General features: G+C 41.9%; 2 protein-coding genes across 7 annotated transcripts in view; one reads left to right on the forward strand and one right to left on the reverse strand.

Annotated features, from left to right (window-relative positions):
• Positions 1 to 228: 228 nt before the first annotated feature.
• Positions 229 to 13,039, reverse strand: EIF2S3 (eukaryotic translation initiation factor 2 subunit gamma). The gene is made up of 12 exons (XM_030469455.1): positions 12,713 to 13,039; positions 10,299 to 10,362; positions 9,686 to 9,813; positions 9,448 to 9,569; positions 7,941 to 8,035; positions 6,612 to 6,770; positions 5,754 to 5,888; positions 4,805 to 4,899; positions 3,727 to 3,871; positions 3,136 to 3,305; positions 2,058 to 2,230; positions 229 to 1,005 (listed from the first exon to the last, which is right to left on the reverse strand). Exons 1-12 carry the CDS (start codon positions 12,779 to 12,781, stop codon positions 942 to 944), a joined length of 1,419 nt encoding a protein of 472 aa, XP_030325315.1. The 5' UTR covers positions 12,782 to 13,039; the 3' UTR covers positions 229 to 941.
• Positions 13,040 to 13,084: 45 nt separating this feature from the next.
• Positions 13,085 to 18,197, forward strand: part of KLHL15 (kelch like family member 15) — a 30,271-nt gene continuing 25,158 nt past the window's right edge. For 2 of the 6 annotated variants that reach the window (XM_030469450.1, XM_030469451.1), the window contains exons 1-2: positions 13,085 to 13,145; positions 15,453 to 15,546. The gene's annotated coding sequence lies outside the window, so the exon portion shown is untranslated. Of the gene's footprint in view, positions 13,146 to 15,452; positions 15,547 to 17,090; positions 17,186 to 17,303; positions 17,537 to 18,197 lie in introns of those variants that run through there. The other 4 variants (XM_030469449.1, XM_030469452.1, XM_030469448.1 and 1 more) reach the window with 2 other exon arrangements.

The following is an 18,197-nucleotide window of genomic DNA, read 5'->3' on the forward strand; positions in this document are numbered from 1 at the left end:
AGCCAAGCAAAAGTAGTTTTATACCCTTTTCCTCATCTCATTCTGAATTCCAACCCCCCCCTCTGCCCCACCCCCAAATCATTCCCTTCTACAGACTTCTCCAGATATTCTGCATTTTAAGAACACAGCTAATATTTCTTCAATATAGCTTAAAGATAAGCAGTTTACTCCTCCTGTATGAAGAACTCTTAGGTCACAAACACAGAGTTCCATAACAAACACCTAAGCTTCAAACAAATCATGTTCTTTTCGTAAATCCACACTAAAATAAAGTAAAAAAACCAGTACTGCCAGTTCAGATCCAGTTTACTTCTAGTTCTTCTTTGGGGATTTAACCAAAACTCCTTATGATATTGGAAGTGACATATTTAAGTCAGTCAACACTGCCATCCCGATTATGAAGTGTAATACAGCTGGAATCCTCAAGTCAGAACCATGCAAAGAAAGTTTTTGTTGTAAACAGCTGCAGAAAGGGTAGTAGTCTTGAGGGGGACTTTTTTTTCCCCCTTTTAATTCTTGTACTGGTTGAACAATCACTGCAGTCTTCTGTTACTCAGAAAAATTGTATGAATTAATGAAAATAAGCAATATTTTATTTCAATACCAGATTTATAGTTGGTGTGTTACACTGGGGCTGGCCTGACTGATTAAACAGATATGTCTGAAACACAACATAAATTACACATGCCATGGGACATGTACAATTGATTTCTACTAAAATGTGGATAACGAGACCCACTTCTATGCCAATTCTTTTACACTTTTAATGGTGATAGTGATTAGTATTTTAGTAAGAGGGTAAATTCAATAAAATGTTTCAGGACAGCCATACAACTCAAAGATAAGGTTTGCACAGCTTCCAATTCCACCATGAAAACATATCCCCTCCTAATTAGAAATAGGCACTTCATCTTTAAAAATGAAGCACTCTCTTTTGTTCCTCAGTCGTCATCAACAGTTGGCTTGATTGTTACTCCTCTTCTGATTTGACCCCAACCAATTAAACTGTGGAAAGAAGAACAGTTTTTATTACTTTTAGTAGTTAGAAACATCCAAGATAAATCAACATCCTTCTGTCATCCTTATGCCTTTGGTTTTCACATTATGAATTTTTTCCACCTCTCTCCCACCCAAAATATCCTACAAGAATCTAAGACTGGTTAGTGGAAACACAGAACAAAAAAGGAGGAGGGACAGAGACCATTTGTATGTTTGTAATCAGTGAAGCATGTGTCTTAAGACAGTAAACTAAAAACCTGAAAGTATTGTAACTTATGTTGTACAAGTATAAGTGTGTAAGTGGGCTTTCTGGCAAAACTTGCTCATGTTTTTCAAGTGCAAATGAATCCACAGAAGCAACAAAACTTCCATTAAAAATTATGCAGGCTGTCAGTGTATAGTTCAAAAAACCCAGCTTCCAGTGTAAATAGTTTCCTTTCCTTCCATTTTTTTCCCTCTTCTTTCCTCCTCCCTGCCCTGCCCCATTTAAAATAGGTTACTATTTTCTTGTGCTTCTTTTCAGGGAATATTCTCTTCCCCAGTTTGTCAGCTAGCTCTGAATTCTCATCTATGCTTTCCTATTGATCTGAAAAAGAAACACACACCCAAGGATATAAAAGCATGGTTCTTTTTCGTAAAATGGGCTTTTTTTCGTATGAATAGCTATGTTTTCTTATACTTTCCCTTCATACTGCAAGAGCTGTGCAGGGTAAATGAACCTAAATGCCCTTATAATATTCATGTAAGTCTTATGGGATATGCAATAGGTACAATATCCATAATCAACTAAAGAGAAGCATGGCACCAAGCTTAAAATGAACCATCAGCCAATTCTGCTCATAGTTTTCAGCCTCCAGATGCTTCTCTGTAGTCAGCCATTTCAGCCTTGTAATTTGAATGGGTCACTCCAGTTGATACTGTTGATGCATCAGAAGAATCCAGAGAATTTTTAAAATAGACATATATTAACCTATTCTAGAGAAAAATCAGATGTTTGAGGTTTTTTTGTTGTTAACATTAAAACAACCAGGTACTCTACCAATTTAGCACCAACTCACCGCCAGTGTTTCTCAACTCTTCGACTCAGGGCAATTTTTTCTCCCACTTCTGTGCATACTGGGTTGGTTAGCACAATCTTCCCCAAATCAGCCTTTACTGCACTGACTCTCCCCCCAGTAGACAGGGATCCTATGTTTACCATTAAAACTTCATTCTTTGATAATTTTTGCACCTGAAGGAAAACATATAAAAATCTGAAACAAAAGCTTTAGTAATAAACAGCCAAACAACATACTACACAGAGTATTAAGAAGTTCCTATTACCTAACTGCAACAAAAAAACCCGCAACAAACTTGTAAAAAAACTATAAACATCCCCACATAGAAACCATACACAGCATCGGTGGGTAAAGTTTCTATTTTAACCCTTGTGAAATGAAAAATATGTAAATATGTTTGGAATGTCAAGTTCTTGTAGGAAAAACCTAGAAAGTGTATCATGCCATTTTCTGTAGAAAAGTCCTGAAAATTGCACATACTGCACTGCACTGAAAGCAAACCAATCTCAGATACTGCTAAAATTGATATATTATACCATTCCTTTATATAAAATGGATATTCTCATTTCCCTTATGCCTACGTCTATCAAAATGATTTCTGGAAAACTAAATAATTGCTCAGGATAAAGAGACAGCTGAGGTACTTAATTTACTGTTACATGAGGCAGTTTTGAGGTTTCACTGCTAATATGAAAAATTATGATCTACTTTGAGTTGTGTAACAAGAGACTGTACCATGAATCAAGTTCAGCTTCTTTTCCACTTCTGCATCTGATAAATAGTTTGATAGCAAAGGAAAACAACTACCAATATCTTTTCAGTAATACCTAACTTCAAGACACAAAAAATCTTTATGGTATTTTAAACAACTCTGGTAGTAATTCCTACTGTTCTGAAAACTATTCTTCTATAATACTAAGCAAACAGACAGGTTATGTGACAAGAAAATATGAATGGATAGACAAAATTGCTAAATTAATTATAAAAAATTACATGCTAATAAAACTTAGCACAAGTAAATTAAGAAAAAAAATCCCATAGCCCTGTCTTTCTCAAAAGTAACTCAAAAGATACAGACCTTTGCAGCTTTCTTGTCCCCTTCAGTGCGCACACCTAACAGTCGTCTCAACAAGAAATAGGAGATTTCCAGCTCTGTAAATATTTCTGGCAGTGCTCCGACTGCACCAAGAACTTGGCCAACCATTCGGTCAGCCCGGCACAAAGTTGGATCAATCTTGGTACCAACACCTAGAACACAACAAGGAAAGTCACAAGAAGTTGAGAGGTAGCTCTCCTATTGATGTATTAAAATAATATTTGAAGGAGATCTAAAACCAACAAACTGATAATTTACTGAAAATTTTGTTATCTAGACAGCATTTTCAGAATGTCAGCATGGCTGAGCTCTGTCTAAACAAAGCTGTTAAAGCTTTTTACAATTTTAACAATTCAAGTGAATCTAAGCTGACATTCAGGAAAGTTATTTATTGACCACCTAACATGACACACCTGTTGTCTCTCTGTCATACATATATGTATTATTTGAAATTTCTCATAGCCTTTTTGTTTCCTACAAATGACATTTTCCTAAATGACATTTATTAAGCCAAATCAAGTGTTTTCAACAAGCATGAAAAAAATAATCATTTCCATAAGAGAATATTCTCACCTATAAGACCTCCTGGAGCAGCATATTGCAGATCATTGTGTTCAGCAAAGAGTGACACAATTTTGGAAAAGATTGGCTTGCACATGAGTTTTCCTTCACTGTCCTTGGACACAATACCAGGCCGGACCTCAATTTCCTGGCCCACCTAATTATGAAAGTGAAAAAGTCATTAACTGGTTGTTTCACAGGAACAAAGCTGACTGCTATGCACACATAAGACCTACTCAGACCTACTTAGATCTACTACTTGTACAAGTCCTTGGTTCTGGGCTACTGCAGAATTTCTAGGACTTGTTTTGCACCATTTACTGTAAATCAATCTATATTGAAAGCTCTGTAACTTATAGCCAAGGAAGCAATTAATTGTCTTGTAAATGCAATTTATAAATTGCTTTAGCAAAGGATGTTTACCAGCAATAATTCCAGAATTTCAATTTTAGTTTGTTTTGTTTGGGTTTTTTTAATTTACATTTCATTTAGAAATGTTGCAGAACTAAGAAAAATTTAGTTAATTCAGTCAGTACAGCTGATCAGTATTAATAAAAACTGCAAGATGAAGAAAAGTTTTATAAATCTTTGAAGATGCAGTTGGTTTTCCAGTCTAACAAAGCAACTTTTAAAGTTCCCATCTATTGGCAGTATGCCACAAACAAAATTTTAAAAAATCAAAAACACAGAATATTTTAATAGGGAAGTGGGACCTGTGGGAACCCATACAATCTTAAGAGGTACCTTTTGCTCCCCTCTTTGCCCCCAGTAATTCAATAAAAGTGGCAGGACAGAAAAAAAAAATGAAAAAATCTCCCTCTATTTTAGCAAGTTTCACAAGCAAGGAAACTTGTGTCACTATTAGCAAAAGTTAAGACAATGGTAATAAAAATACATTTCTTGTACCTGGTGTTTTAAAACAGGAAAGTAAAAACAAGGCATGGACAGGAAGGGTAGGTGGATAGGTGCTATCTGACTGTATCCTAGTCTAAAATACATTAAATTGTAGAGATTAATTTTGTACTAATCATGCAAAAACTCTATTTATTGTTGTAATTACAGATCTCCAGGCAAGAGAGAGAAATGTTACCTTTAGAACACCCTTTAGAATACTGCCACCAGCTACACCCCCCTTAAGGTCATCAACTTCACAGCCAGGCTTGTTGACATCAAAAGATCTAATTACTGAAAAGAACAGACCATAACCAAGTTTATATTTAAGATCAGGTTTTGAAAGAATTAGTGCCTTTCTTTAGCAAATTTGCTTCAGTATTCTTCCTAAGGTATACACGTATTTATAAATGCTACAAATACATAATTCAAGGATAACACTAAAATACTATGACTGTTTTATGCTGGATTTTTAAGTACATAGTTAATTTCATTCTCAAAATTATTTAAACTGCTCCTATACATAAATAGCTTTTTTAACTGTTTCTGCATAGCAAAAAGTATCAGTACCTAAAAAGAAAGTAACCTCCAATTTCATGTTAGTTGTGAATTTTGTAACCTTGTCCTAATATAGTAGATTTTCATTTATTCTGAACATACATATTGGATGTTTCCCATGTTTTGTGGGGAAAAGAGCAAACAAACAAATTGATTTTAGTGGAACTGAATTTCAAAATATTCTGAAAAACAACTGAGACTTTCAGAAGACAGGACTCAACACAGAAAATCTAACCAGGCTACCTGTAAAACTTTCATGGAAATAATTTCCTTTTCAAATTCAACAGTTCGTTAAATTTAGATTTACAGCAATTAAAGGAATGTTCTAAGACACAGATAGATTCCTCATCTTTACTGCATTCTGCTGCTGTCACACACATAGAACCAAGCAATTCCCCCAGCAGATTTAACCATAGCAATGAACACACCATACAAATCTTAAATATGCAAGTTTTTAAATAAGAGGGCACTAAATGCTCCTTTTAAACCTACCTCTTTAGAGCATTCACCAACATGTTATTCCAAGTGTAGACACATGGAATAAATGGTTAGCCTCAAAAGTCTAGAGCAAAGTTGAAGTATTTACATACCAATAAGCCTTGGTTCAGATGTGAAGTCTCGCAGAGGAACTGGGATTTTCTTCACTATGTACTCACAGACTACCTCAATGTTGTATTTCAACTGTGCTGAGATTGGAATTATTGGAGCTCCTTCTGCAACTGTACCTAAACCAAAATCAAGTTCAATGTGAAGCCTTAGTATAGTATTTACAGCAACATGACCAAATGATCTAACATTGTAAAAAATACTAATACATTTCATGACATTTTTTATGTATTTCCCAAAACAGTGTCAGAGCATTTACCCTTCCCTTCGACATTTTAGCTCAAACCAGCCAGACCTTCTTTAAGGTAGTCACATTGCTCCTGGGTAATAGTGTACTAAAGAGCCTTACAGTTGCTCCCTGAACATTCTGCTAGATAATCTGCTCTAGGGGAGAATTCACTCCTGATCACAATGTGATCAAGATCATTTCCTCAGAGATATCTCAATATTTGATACATCAATATTGATTTTACAGTCAGATTTAATTTTTGAGAACTAGAATTCCTAACAAGTACTGCTTTGTTCTCTCTGCACTGCAGCAGAAACAATCCAAGAAGAGACAACACCTAGAAAACAGAAATTCAGTAAAATCTACTAGAATTGTTATTGCTGATAGTTTTACATCAATAGCTCTGAACAACAGCCAAAGCACCACTGTACATAAACAATCTGAAACAGGAAAGAAGCACAACACCAAATGTCTACTTTTTCTATTAACAGTGTACATCAACATCATCTAAGCCAGAGAAGCTTTACTATAAGCACAGAGAAAACCACTACGTCCATGTCCCAGCACTGAAGAACTTTCACTACTAACTGTATTTCTGCTGTTGAAAACTTACCTTGTACAAATGCAAGAATCTGTTCATACTGTTCCTTAGCCTGGCTCTCCTTCACCAAATCAATCTTATTCTGTAGAATCAAAATGTGTTTCAGTTTCATGATTTCAATAGCAGCTAGATGTTCTGAGGTCTGGGGTTGAGGGCATGACTCATTACCAGCTGAAAGAAGAAAGGTGACTGCAATATAGAAACTGCAAAGAGAGATGAAACTCCTACAATTACGACATCTGCTTTCCATTATACCTTTATACAAAAAGACAGTCAGCTCTCAGTAAATTACATGCAAATCATCCAAGTTATTAAGCACCTGCACTTCCCAGAACTGCTGGCTTTAGCATCCACACAGTATATGACAGATGAGAAGTTCCCAAAGTTGTCTTCCCCATTCTACATGCTCCAAATACAGACATTTTAAAATTTCCAAAGAGCTAACTTCTGTCTAGTAGGTCTTTAGACATCTCAGTACTGGCTGTTGCTTAGCAGAGAATTCACCTTTTAAGAAATACTATAAAATTCTATGGGGTTTTTTTCTGATCACCAAAGCCATAAAAATCCCCAAACTCTGTAAAGCACAATAAAAACATCAAGTATGTGAACAGGACAGGTATCAGCATACTTTGGATTTCAGCCATCCAAAAAGCCAACTTTGGACTGATGTGCCATTATGGTAGTCAATCTCACCTGAAGTTCAGTCTTTTTCTAGAACTAAACAGGCAGAAGGAATGAGAGCTCATCAGTTACCTCTAACTATTTAAACTACAGTATCTGAAGCTGTTCTTAATTGTTGATAAGCCCTACAGGTAGCATAATAGCTATTTATCACTGCAGAGCACTGAACTGTTCTACAGGCATATAAACGTGAGTTTGATACACTTCCTTTTGTTTGCAAATATGATTAAAAATTGTCTAAATAAAGATAAAACTCCTGTACCTTGATACTGTCAATATTCATTTGGTTTTACTGTTTGTACTCATGTTTGTGGACTCTCCTGCACAGCTAGAGAGTATGTATCTAAAATAAACTGAAACTTCAGAGAAACTAAAATGTACCTGTAAGCTAATGTATGTCCATAAAATGCTACAAATTTTCCAGTACTATACCACTACCAGGTTTCACCATACCTAATTAATCTTCTATCAATTGGGCCAGCTACTAGACTTAGTATGTACACTTATGTTTAAAAAACCCAGCTTGTTAGGATACTTCTTTTTTATTATTCGATTGCTCACCCCGCTCCACTAAATTTTAAAACCCATATAAAGTTACTCCACTATGTTTAAAAATAATAGGGAAAACAAAAAGCTCTGCTTTTCTATGGCAAACATTACCTATCAATAGTAAAGCTGCATCCATTACTGCTGCACCGTTCAACATAGTAGCCATCAAAATATCATGGCCAGGACAATCCACAAAAGAGACATGCCTGTTGTAGAAGAAAGTTAAAAAGAAGTCCAAAAGCCAATCATCAACAATTTCTGACTGATTTATTTGAGTGGCTGAGCAAACATAAAGGTTAAAAGCATCCTTAAAATTGATAGATAAATACACATTTCAAGACAGATGTTGAAAAGTAATACCTTAAAAATATTTTCATAAGAATAAAAAAGTTACTGAACAGCTACTGAATAGTTTTTCGAGATTTGATACCATATATCCATACTAGACACTGCTTTAATATTTCACAGATTTGCTTATAAACTAGACTAGATTAGACTAGTGCACTGGGAAAAAAACAAACCAAAAAACAAACCCCTCCCCACATGAACAAAAAACAAAACCCCATAGGATTTCTTTTTAAAAGACATCTCCCATTCTCCAGTATTAGAAAATTATGCATCATTAATTACATGGTTGTAACTGCACTTTGATTCAAAAATTCATTCACTGAGACAATGTTGCAGGTCTTATTTTCAAACTAATTATTTTATTGTGCAGACTGTAATACTGGATTCACTACATTCTTGTCTGAACATACACAGTGAAGAATCCTTGTTTCTTGGTAGTATGCCACCAAAAAAAAAAAATCAAGAGACTAATTTACTGCTTTGCTGACAATGTTAAAAATCTACTATAAGCAAATAAACAGTAAGATAAAGACTCCAAAGCTTTTAATCAATAGTTCAAGAATGGCTGCATTGGCTGCAGTAAGTGTGACACTGCAGCAGAAGTTACTGTTAGAACAAGTGCTCTAACAGGAATCTGAGGAAAAGAAAGAAATAAGTGATTACAGAACTAGGTGTATTTTATATATATGAATGAACTGGGAATATTGTTGTACAACAGTCTTTGCTACTACTCTCATTTGAGCAATTACTGTAAAGATCCATGTAACACCTGTTGCAGTCACTGTGCTTGCAGAAGGATCAGTGTGATGCTTTCATCGAAATGAAGCAAATAAAGGACACCTGGCCTCCAGTTAGGGGCCCAACCTCACATTAAGCATCAGGCTTTCATATATTAAGAACTTTGAAGACTTTTCTACCACCAGGAAGCAAAAGTTTAACCAAGGCCATCCACCAGAAAGGAATTTTCAAGACATGTTTGAGAGGTCATTCTAGTGGCTTTAAAAAGTTCGTATATCAATAGAAGAAAAATTTCACCCCAGAGTCCTGCACATACTCAAGCACAGAAGACAGAGTTGTGCTCCACCATGGACTGTGCATCATGACTCATAAAAACGAGGCAGTTTAGATGATACCTCAGATCAGGGTGCCCAGCACCTCAGAACATGTAGTCTACCACAATTAATACATTCAGCCTGCAGATCATTCCTGACTATTTTCCATTATGTAAAAGGAGGTGAATACAATTTATACCATTCATTTTATAAGTTACCTGACTAATTTAAAGTTCCCTTTGGTGCCAGGAATATCTGTGGGAAACTCATCTGGGGTGCTGCTTCCACAGGATCGGTAACACTCTGGCCGGGAACAGCTTGGGTCATCCAGCTTGTAAATCTGTAATTTTTAAAAATTGAGAAAAAGTTTTACTCATCAAGGATTAGTTACTTATAAGTTTACACCCACCCTGAAATATTTTATCGACATTTGTTAGATTTATAGGAATGTCTCACCTTTGCATTAGCATAACCCAGCTTGATTGTGATATTTCTTTCCAGTTCATTTTTAAATCTGACAGTATGAACTCCAGATATAGCTTTGACTACTGTCGACTTTCCATGGGCTACATGACCAATTGTACCTATGTTTTAAAAGCAAACATTTGTCAATAAACCATTTTTAAATGCTATGCAATATTCCATTACAATCAACAGATAATTACCCCAAGCTCTTTGTAGCCAGTAAGTCCACAGCTCCCAAGAGAAGCAAATATGAGTTTTGTAATAAATTCTGATTAAACAAACAAGATCTAAAGTTGTCCATATTCCAATGGACAGATCTTTGCATTCTCATGAAACTCATCCCAGTACTTAATTTTAATGTAAAATAAACTGTTCCCCACTTCATTCCACAGTGTTCTTGTAGTAAAATTGGTGCTTTCCAAGTTAGGGTATAACAATTCTCTTCCTGTGCCTTGAAAAAATTTACAATAAAAACACTTCATCTATATTACTGTCTGTTTCAATAAAGATATCTTTAAAATATTCTCTCATAGGTACCATATGCTATTGCATGGGCACCAGAGTCACAGTAATGCAACTTTATTTTTTAAAAGTTTCTTTTTACCTATATTAATTGTTGCTTGTCTGCTGATGACTTCTGGTGAAAGAGGCGTCAGCTTGGTAACATCCTGCATGAGGGAGATTTTAGGATTTATTAATCTTGTATCTAGATGTTTAGAGAGTACTATATGCATTTTCTTAAAAAATATCCAGTGGTCCTATTCAGAAAATTCCAACCAAGCTCATTAAAATAGTTCTGCATATGCACTCCAGTCTCTCAACTGTGTTAAATAGGACAAAAAGTGAACAAAAATCTGGTGTAAAATAATAAGGGTGGTAAATCAAAACACTGATTGTAAATCATTATAAGCTACAAGATGTTAAAAATGAAAGTACACAAAAACACCCTCAAAAGAATTTCTAACACACAGAACCCCCTTAACTACCCCAAAACTTAAATTATACATAACAGGTAAATTCAAATTAACTTTCCACAAGTTACGAGTTAAATCACATATATGCTTAAGATATATATATATTTGTCAATAAGCTGTTGTTTAATTGGTATGTTTCCATTACACTCAATATATAATTACAACTTGACACTTTGGATTCAGCAGAACCAGAGACTTCATTAACACCATGATTCCCTTTCTTTATGACTACTTTTTTCTCAAATGCTGTTATTTCTACTTCAGACAGCAGATAGAAATTCTTCTGTCCTAAACAGGTTATTGTATGAATCTACTGGTAGCATTTGGCAAATACACCACCTACAGTTACCCCCCTTACAGTTAAAAGACCGAAAGCTTTTTTAAAGCTATTTGTCTAAATACTGAAAGAACAATTCAATGCTGAAATCGACTGAAATGTTCCTCTGTACTACTGTTGAAACTATTTACAGTTCATTTCCATTCTGCACTGAAGCCACATGGGTGAGCTGCTCAGTTCAAGCAGATTCACAATGTCAAGAGTCCTCAGTGCAGGACAGAGTAGAAATATTTTGCTAAGATACAAACAACACACACATTAATTGACATTAAGTTATGTATGGTTAAATCATATATTGTATTTTTATACAACGGTGTAAAAATACAATAAATGCTCTAACAATGCATAACTTACATGTCTGTGTAAAAAGGATATTAGCTCATTCATTCTATTTGCAAATATTACATGAATAAAACATTTAAAATCCATTTAAAACAAGTTTCGCCCTCCTAACACAGGCAAATCAATTTACAGTTCTTGCATATCTAACTTAAAAGGACTACAAAACACTGTAGTCACCGATGGGAACATGACCTGCAGATGGCACCATCTAGCAGGGTGACAGGCACGTAAGCATGATGCAAATCCTGTCATCAAGAGAAGTGTTCCTGATTCACACAACTATGCACGCATGCATTTTTTTTTTTCCCCGAAGACTGGTAAAAGGTTAAGCTCAGCTATAAGCTCCAGTCACTTGCAAGTATTCAAAGGCCAACTGAAAAAAATAGAGAACAGGATTTAAAAATAATTCCTACTGACCTCCTAACTAGGCCTATCTGTGCTCTGACTGGCAAGTACCACAGTCAGCAATAAAGTAAAAATACTCTGACATTACTGAACACACTTCCTTAGCATAGCATCAACACAATTAGCCATAACCCCAAAAGAACTGTTGTGCTCAAACCCTCGAGATACCAAAGGCTGTAAAGGCAAACAAGCCCTTCGAGTTTGCTGAAAACCAGTGAGGCAGCACCGGGCCTTTCGGCTGATTTGTCTGCGTACACGTGGAACAAGTGAGACAGCCCAGGCCAGACTTTTGATAGGCAAGACTCCCACGAGAGACGACTTAAGTTGCTTTTCTTAGTTGTCAAGGAAATCTTCTTGGTAGACCAGCCAAGGGAGGGCTGGCAACCAATCCACCCAGCCTGCTCAGGGACAAATCAGCTATTTACGACTCTACTTGATAGACTGAAGAGCCTTCAAACCCGCTAGCGCAGGACAGCCTTTTCGAGGTGGAAACCGTACGTCTCTCTCCATCAGTGTCATACAAAGGCTTCACCGGCAAAGCCGGGCGGCCAGGCCGCCAAGCCGCGGACCCGACCTCACCGGCAAGCCAAGTGCCTCATCCAGCCAGCCCACACCCGCTGCCACCGGCCGAACCTGCTCCCGGCGCCGCCGCTCTGCCCTGTGCCTACTGCCACCTACCCCTTCCCTCAGCCCCCGTGTGAAGCAGCTCCCTTCACCCCCCCCCCCAATAACAAACCATCCGCTCCCCATCACACCTCACCGGCGGCGGCGGGGCCTGGAGGGAGGGAGGGAGCCACAAACCCCCTCAACCTCCGAGCGCTGCTCCCACCCCGCAGCGGCCCGCCCGGCCCCGCCGCACTCCGGCGGCCCCCACCGCTCACACCCGCCACTCCTCAGCCCCCAGGCTCGCAGCAGCCTGTCCCCGTCTCCCGGTTGCCCCCGGTGGGGGGGGGGTCTCACCAAGGTGGCGAGGTCCTGCCGGCTGAGGTGCGGCTGCCCCAGAGTCACTCCCGCCTCATCCCCCGCCATCTTGGCCCGAAGAGGAAGCGAGGCGGACCGCGCGGCCGCCTGACCCCCCTCAACCCTCAGCGGCGGGGCCGCCGGCACGCAGCCCAGCGCCCGCCGGCCGCCCGGAGAGGAGCTGCTCCTTTTAGGAGCTCGCCGCGACGGGCGTCACGGAGCCGCCGACAGCCCCACCGCGGGGCGAGAGTAGCTCAGGCGCGGCGCAGGACAGCCCTCAGAAGGACCCCTCCGTTTCCCCCCGGCTCTCCCCACCGCCCTCTCGCCGGGTGATGCAACACGCGCGGCCGTAGGGGGACGCCCCGCGCATGCGCCGGGCCCTGGAGGCGGCAGCGGCGGCGGGAAGGCGGCGTGCGCGTGCGCCGGTCGCCGGGTAACGGTCGCGGGTGGAGCGGGGCGGCTGAGGGGAGGCCCGGGAGAGGGTGGTCTGGGGAGGGGGGGGGGGGCGTGGGTGTTTGTGGGGGTTTGTGAGGGTTTGTGGGGGAGTGGGGGGTGTGGGCTTACACGCAGCTCCCGGTGACCTCGGGTGGGAGACGTGTCTGGCGAATCCACGCCTCTGAAAGTGTTTCCGTGGAAAGGGGAGGGTCTTTTGTCCTCCCGCCAGGCCGGCTGGGCCTGCGGCTGCCCTGTGCTAAGCAAGCGCGGTGTGTATGTAGAAGGCTGCGGTAGGGTGATGAGGTTGCGGGCATAGTTTGGTTCAGAGGTGCTGACAGAAAAAAAAAGAAAAAAAAAAAGAGATTTGTCCTGTGTTTGTGTTTTGTGTGTATCAATCAGCGTGATAGTGTAGGTTTTGTTGTGGCAGTGAGTGGGGGTGATGCAGAAGGGAAGGTAGAGGTAAAACTGATGCAAGACGTGGTTGTATGTGCTGGAAGTGAGTGTCTCTAATTTGGTGTCAGATCGGTTTATCTGCTCACACCGTGAAATGGCACTCTGCATATGTTAGTAATCTCTGCTCGCCAGCAGCCTGCTAAGATTTTGAATTTCAACCTTTCATCCTTTTTACTGTGCTTTGTACAGAGAGAGTTTAGTGTTAGGGAGATCCTGCTCCAAGTTATGACCAGCTTGAGTTCTTTTGTACTAAACAGGTAAAAACTCTGCCAAATGCGTGCAGTTTTCAGAGTTGAGTACAAGCTAAACAACTTTAAAATTCTAATAAAAGCCCAGATCCCATTATGGGAGCCAGCTTAGAGGTTCAGACTAAGAGCCAAATTCACAATCTTCCCTCCTTGGGAAACCTAATTGATTTCACCTTCATGGAATCTGCTTAAGGGTATAGAGGTTGTTGCTACTAACAGGAGTTCTATTACGATCAGAGAAACAGGTTTCAGTGGGAGTAACCAATTATGTCGAGTACATACACATTCCTCAACAGTGGCTTTGCCTGCTGGAAAATGACACGGTTCTCAGTTTTGCCTGGCTAACTACTTGGGTGAAGAAAAACAAAAAAGACAAACCACAGAGCAGAAAACCATGTGACTGAAATGTGATGATGTAAATCTATATAAAACTGGTATGCTTGTTTTAGCAATGCTCCCACTTAGGCAAATACTACTGTTTTCATGCTTTCCTGATAGAAGAGCTAGCAGTGAGTTCTACTTCCTGAGTTCTACTCACTGCTACCTAGAGCAAATACATTACCAGGATTCCTGAAGAAATGAATATAAAAATAGGGTAAGAAACCTTACACTGTGTATAATGGTGTTGCCAATGACAAAACGTATTTTGTCTTGCAGCCCAATAATTTTGCACATTGGTCTGGAAAGTAAGTTTTCGTATCTAATCTTTCATCAGGCTATGTGATAGTTTCAGATTAAAAAAAAAAAAAAAGTCAATAGATGCTTATGACCAAAATACACAAAATACAGTGGGAACATGATGCAATACTTGGTTGTAGTTGCCTCGACGTCTGGGCATGTATAATCACTCTTTTATGAAAATGAACTGAAAATACTAGACTCTGTAGCTAGTTAGCTGTTTAAATTATGCAATAATGCAGTGTAAAATTATGGAAACAAGTTTTTGTCACATTTGCAGCAGCCTTGAAAAAGGATTTCATCCTTGCCAAGAACTCTGTCAGAAATCTAGGAAAAAACCCTACAACTTGCTTCTATTTTAATAATGAAATTATGCATTTTACGTATTCTGAGATACTCTTGTTACTTTGGTTCACTGTATTTGGGAATATTTGTGATGTGAAGAAAATCCAGTAAAGCCTAAAGGCTGCAAATATCTAATTAAAGCAGATAAGAACATTTCTAGGAGTTTTCAAGTGTATTACACATAAATGTCCTGATTAAATGTTTTAAATTACTCAAATGAAATGGCAAATGTTATTTTATATAACTCAAAAAAATTTGTCCATAGTTTTATTCATTGCAATACTCTGATTTAGGCCACTGGGAAATACTTGGGAGCTAGCTTTGTGCAGATGCCTGAATCTCTGTGTAAATTAATATTAACTGTGGTACTGTAGATACTGCTGGTCCTTGCTGAAGGCCCACATTTAAGTCTCATTTTTATTTAGGAAGTCAGAATTGAAGCATTATAAACATAGCTTGATTTTTCGTTAGAGGCAAAATGTCTACTGTCAAGGACAAGGAGATGGTTTTGGGGGGGCGGCTTTTAAATTTTGAGAATAAATGTGTCAAAATTTTTTTTTTTTTTTTTTTTTTTTTGCTAGGTTTGCGGTCATCTTTGGCAGTGTGTACAAGAGACCTGAAGATCATCTTGTATCTCTGCTTGCCATAAACTGCAAACAGCAAAATGACAGTCAGGTAATACCAAAACAACCCCACTAGCTTTTTCCGCCCTCACTGACCTACAAAGGTCAAAAGTCCCAAGAGAGCAGAAGGATGTGTGAAGTCTTGGTTGTATCACATCTGTATATGAGAAAACTTATTTTCAACTGCAGTTTCTCTTTTTTGAAGTACGAGATGTGAGTGGGTACATGCTTGATGCAGCAGAAGAGACACCCTATGAGTAAAGGAGAGAAGGTCCTTCCTTTGAGACTAAGGCAGCAGGAATGCTCTCTGTCTCAGCAGAGACAGAGCACTTAAAGGTTGGCAATTTCACCCTAAGCCCACATGTAACTTTTTCACGCAGTGACCGGGGAGGTGGGGCAGATTTGTCACATGAGTGAACAGCTGAGGTGGAATAGTATGGAGCTGGCTGAGTAGAGAGACTTCAGTCCGTTGGGATAAAGGAGTGAATGGCAGCAGGTTGACTGTAGTGTGGAGGAAGCAGGCAGTAGTAGGAGGGCAGCTGAAAAGAGTGGGAATAGCAGTGGGAAGCCTTTTGTGCAGCAGTGCGTGGAATAGCTGGTTCATTGTGTGAAGCTGTGAAAGGTGGGAAAGACGTTCAACTTGGGGGAGGCAGCTATAGAGGAGGTATGCTCTTGTGTACATCAAGCATGGGGTGGGGGGTGGTGGTGAGAAGCTGAAAATAGGCAGCAAAAGGGGTAAGAACTGCAATAAACAGGGAGAGGGTGGCAGCCTGTGTCCTGCTATTTAAAGCAGCGACTGACGTGGGAGGCGATGGGGAGGTACAGAATAGGTAGCGACTAGTTTGGGGGTGGCAGACCAGAGGTCCGTGTAGTTTTTTAGTTCACCTCTCGCAATAAAGTTGCAGTTCGCCAGGCAAAAGGCAAGGTGGCAAAAGCAACGTGGAAAGTTGCAAGTGGAAAGTGCAAAGCCCCGTTCACCCCACGCCGCGCTGCCATTCCGTCCCTGCGGGCAATGTGCTGTTTGTTGCTTGCGGGAGGCGATGCTGAGTGCCCGTGGCCCGCGGACCTGACTCGTGGGGCTCTGGTGACCCGGTGTCCCACGCCAAGCTGGCAAGGCCGAGAAGGCAGCAGGGACCAGCCTGCAGTTCCCGCTGCCAGGGAAGGGCTTCAGCCAGGTCCTAACCGGGCTGCCACGGCTCTGGTGGTGTCAGCTCAAGCCCTACCCCCCCGTCCCCGCGGGGCTTGCTGCCCGCTTAAAGCCGAGAGCTGCTGGAGCGCTGCGTGCCGTGGTTGGCAGCAGGGCCCGGCCTGAGGCTGCGGGGTGGCAGGGAACATCACGCCCTCCAGCCACCCAAAGCGGACGCTTGTTTTGAGAGCCAGGTGCAGATGATGCTCCTTGGTGCCGCTCTCCCCAGCCGCGGCCGTGCGCTGCTGGCCTCCCGTACGAGGCGAGCTCTCCAGGGGCGTGCCCGGTTTCCCAGCGATTGCCGGTATAGGCTGGAGGGGCCGGTGGATGCGGAGGAAGGTGCGGGTGGGACAGGTCACGCCGCGGGGCGGGGGCTCTTTGCCGCCCCGGGCGTGTGTGTCCCCCACCCCCGCCGGGCCGCAGGTGGCGGCGGAAGTGACGGCCGGTGCGGTGTGCCTGTCGTGGGGGAAGATGGCGCCTGCGGCCGCGCTAAGCAGCGCAGAAGGTAAACAAGTGTGAGCGGCTTTGGGCGGGCGGGAGCGGCAGGGACCCCGGGGGTGAGGCCAGGCAGGGCCAGGAGGGCCGGTGCCCGCACGGCACGGCGGGGGGCGGCTCCCCGCCTCCCCCTGAGCACGGACCGCGGGGAGGAGGGAGCCAGGATCCCCCCTTCCTCCGCCTCCTCCTCCTCCTCCTTCTCCTCACGGCTTTGCCTCAGCCATTGCCCCTCTATTCAGCCCCCCCCTGCGCCTCCCGCCGCCGCTGCCACCGCCACCCCCGGCTTTATGTTACACAGAGGTCCCCCTCTCCGCCGGTCCAGCGGGAGGAGCCGCGTCTTCAGCGCCGCCGCTGCCGAGAGGTAGGTGAAGCCACCGCCGGGGTCTCCCGTGCCCCTCCGCCGCTGCCCGCCCCCACCGAGGGCGGTTCGGGTCTCCTCCTGAGCTTCAGGGACCCACCTACACCGCGGCTTCGTCTGCCGAGGCAGGTGGGAGCGGCGGGCCGGACGTGCGCGGGCACCGGGGATGGGGGCGGCGGCGGGAGGCAGGCAGTAGCGAGGCGGCAGGCATGGCCGGGCGGGCGCCGTGAAAGCCTTGTGAGCCCACGGAACGGGGGATCGTGGCGCGGGTTCCGAGGGACGGCCGCGGCCCGGAGTGGTACGTCTCCAACTCGGAGCCCGCCTGCCCCGGTAGTCGGGGAGCTCGGCCTGTGAGCCTTGGCTCACCGCGGAGTGGTGATGAATGTGCCAAGCAGAGAAGCTGAAGTAGGTCATCTGAGTTCCTACCCCGAAAATGGCTATTTTGCGATCGGCGGCGCTGGGGGAGGAAAAAGTATCTGTGAGCAGAACGAGTAGGCTGTAGCTCAGGAGTGGAGTGGTACTAGAGCTTTGAGCTGTTTGGTAAATACTTAAGTATCGCTTAAAAATGAAAAGATCTTGTTTTTTTCATTGTTTGGTTTTGGGTTTTGTTGTTTGGGGGGCTTTTTTTGGTTTTGTTTTTTTGTGGGTTTTGGTTTTGTTTCTT

This window comes from Calypte anna, chromosome 1 (genome assembly GCF_003957555.1).
Source record: "Calypte anna isolate BGI_N300 chromosome 1, bCalAnn1_v1.p, whole genome shotgun sequence".
Classification (NCBI taxonomy): domain Eukaryota; kingdom Metazoa; phylum Chordata; class Aves; order Apodiformes; family Trochilidae; genus Calypte; species Calypte anna.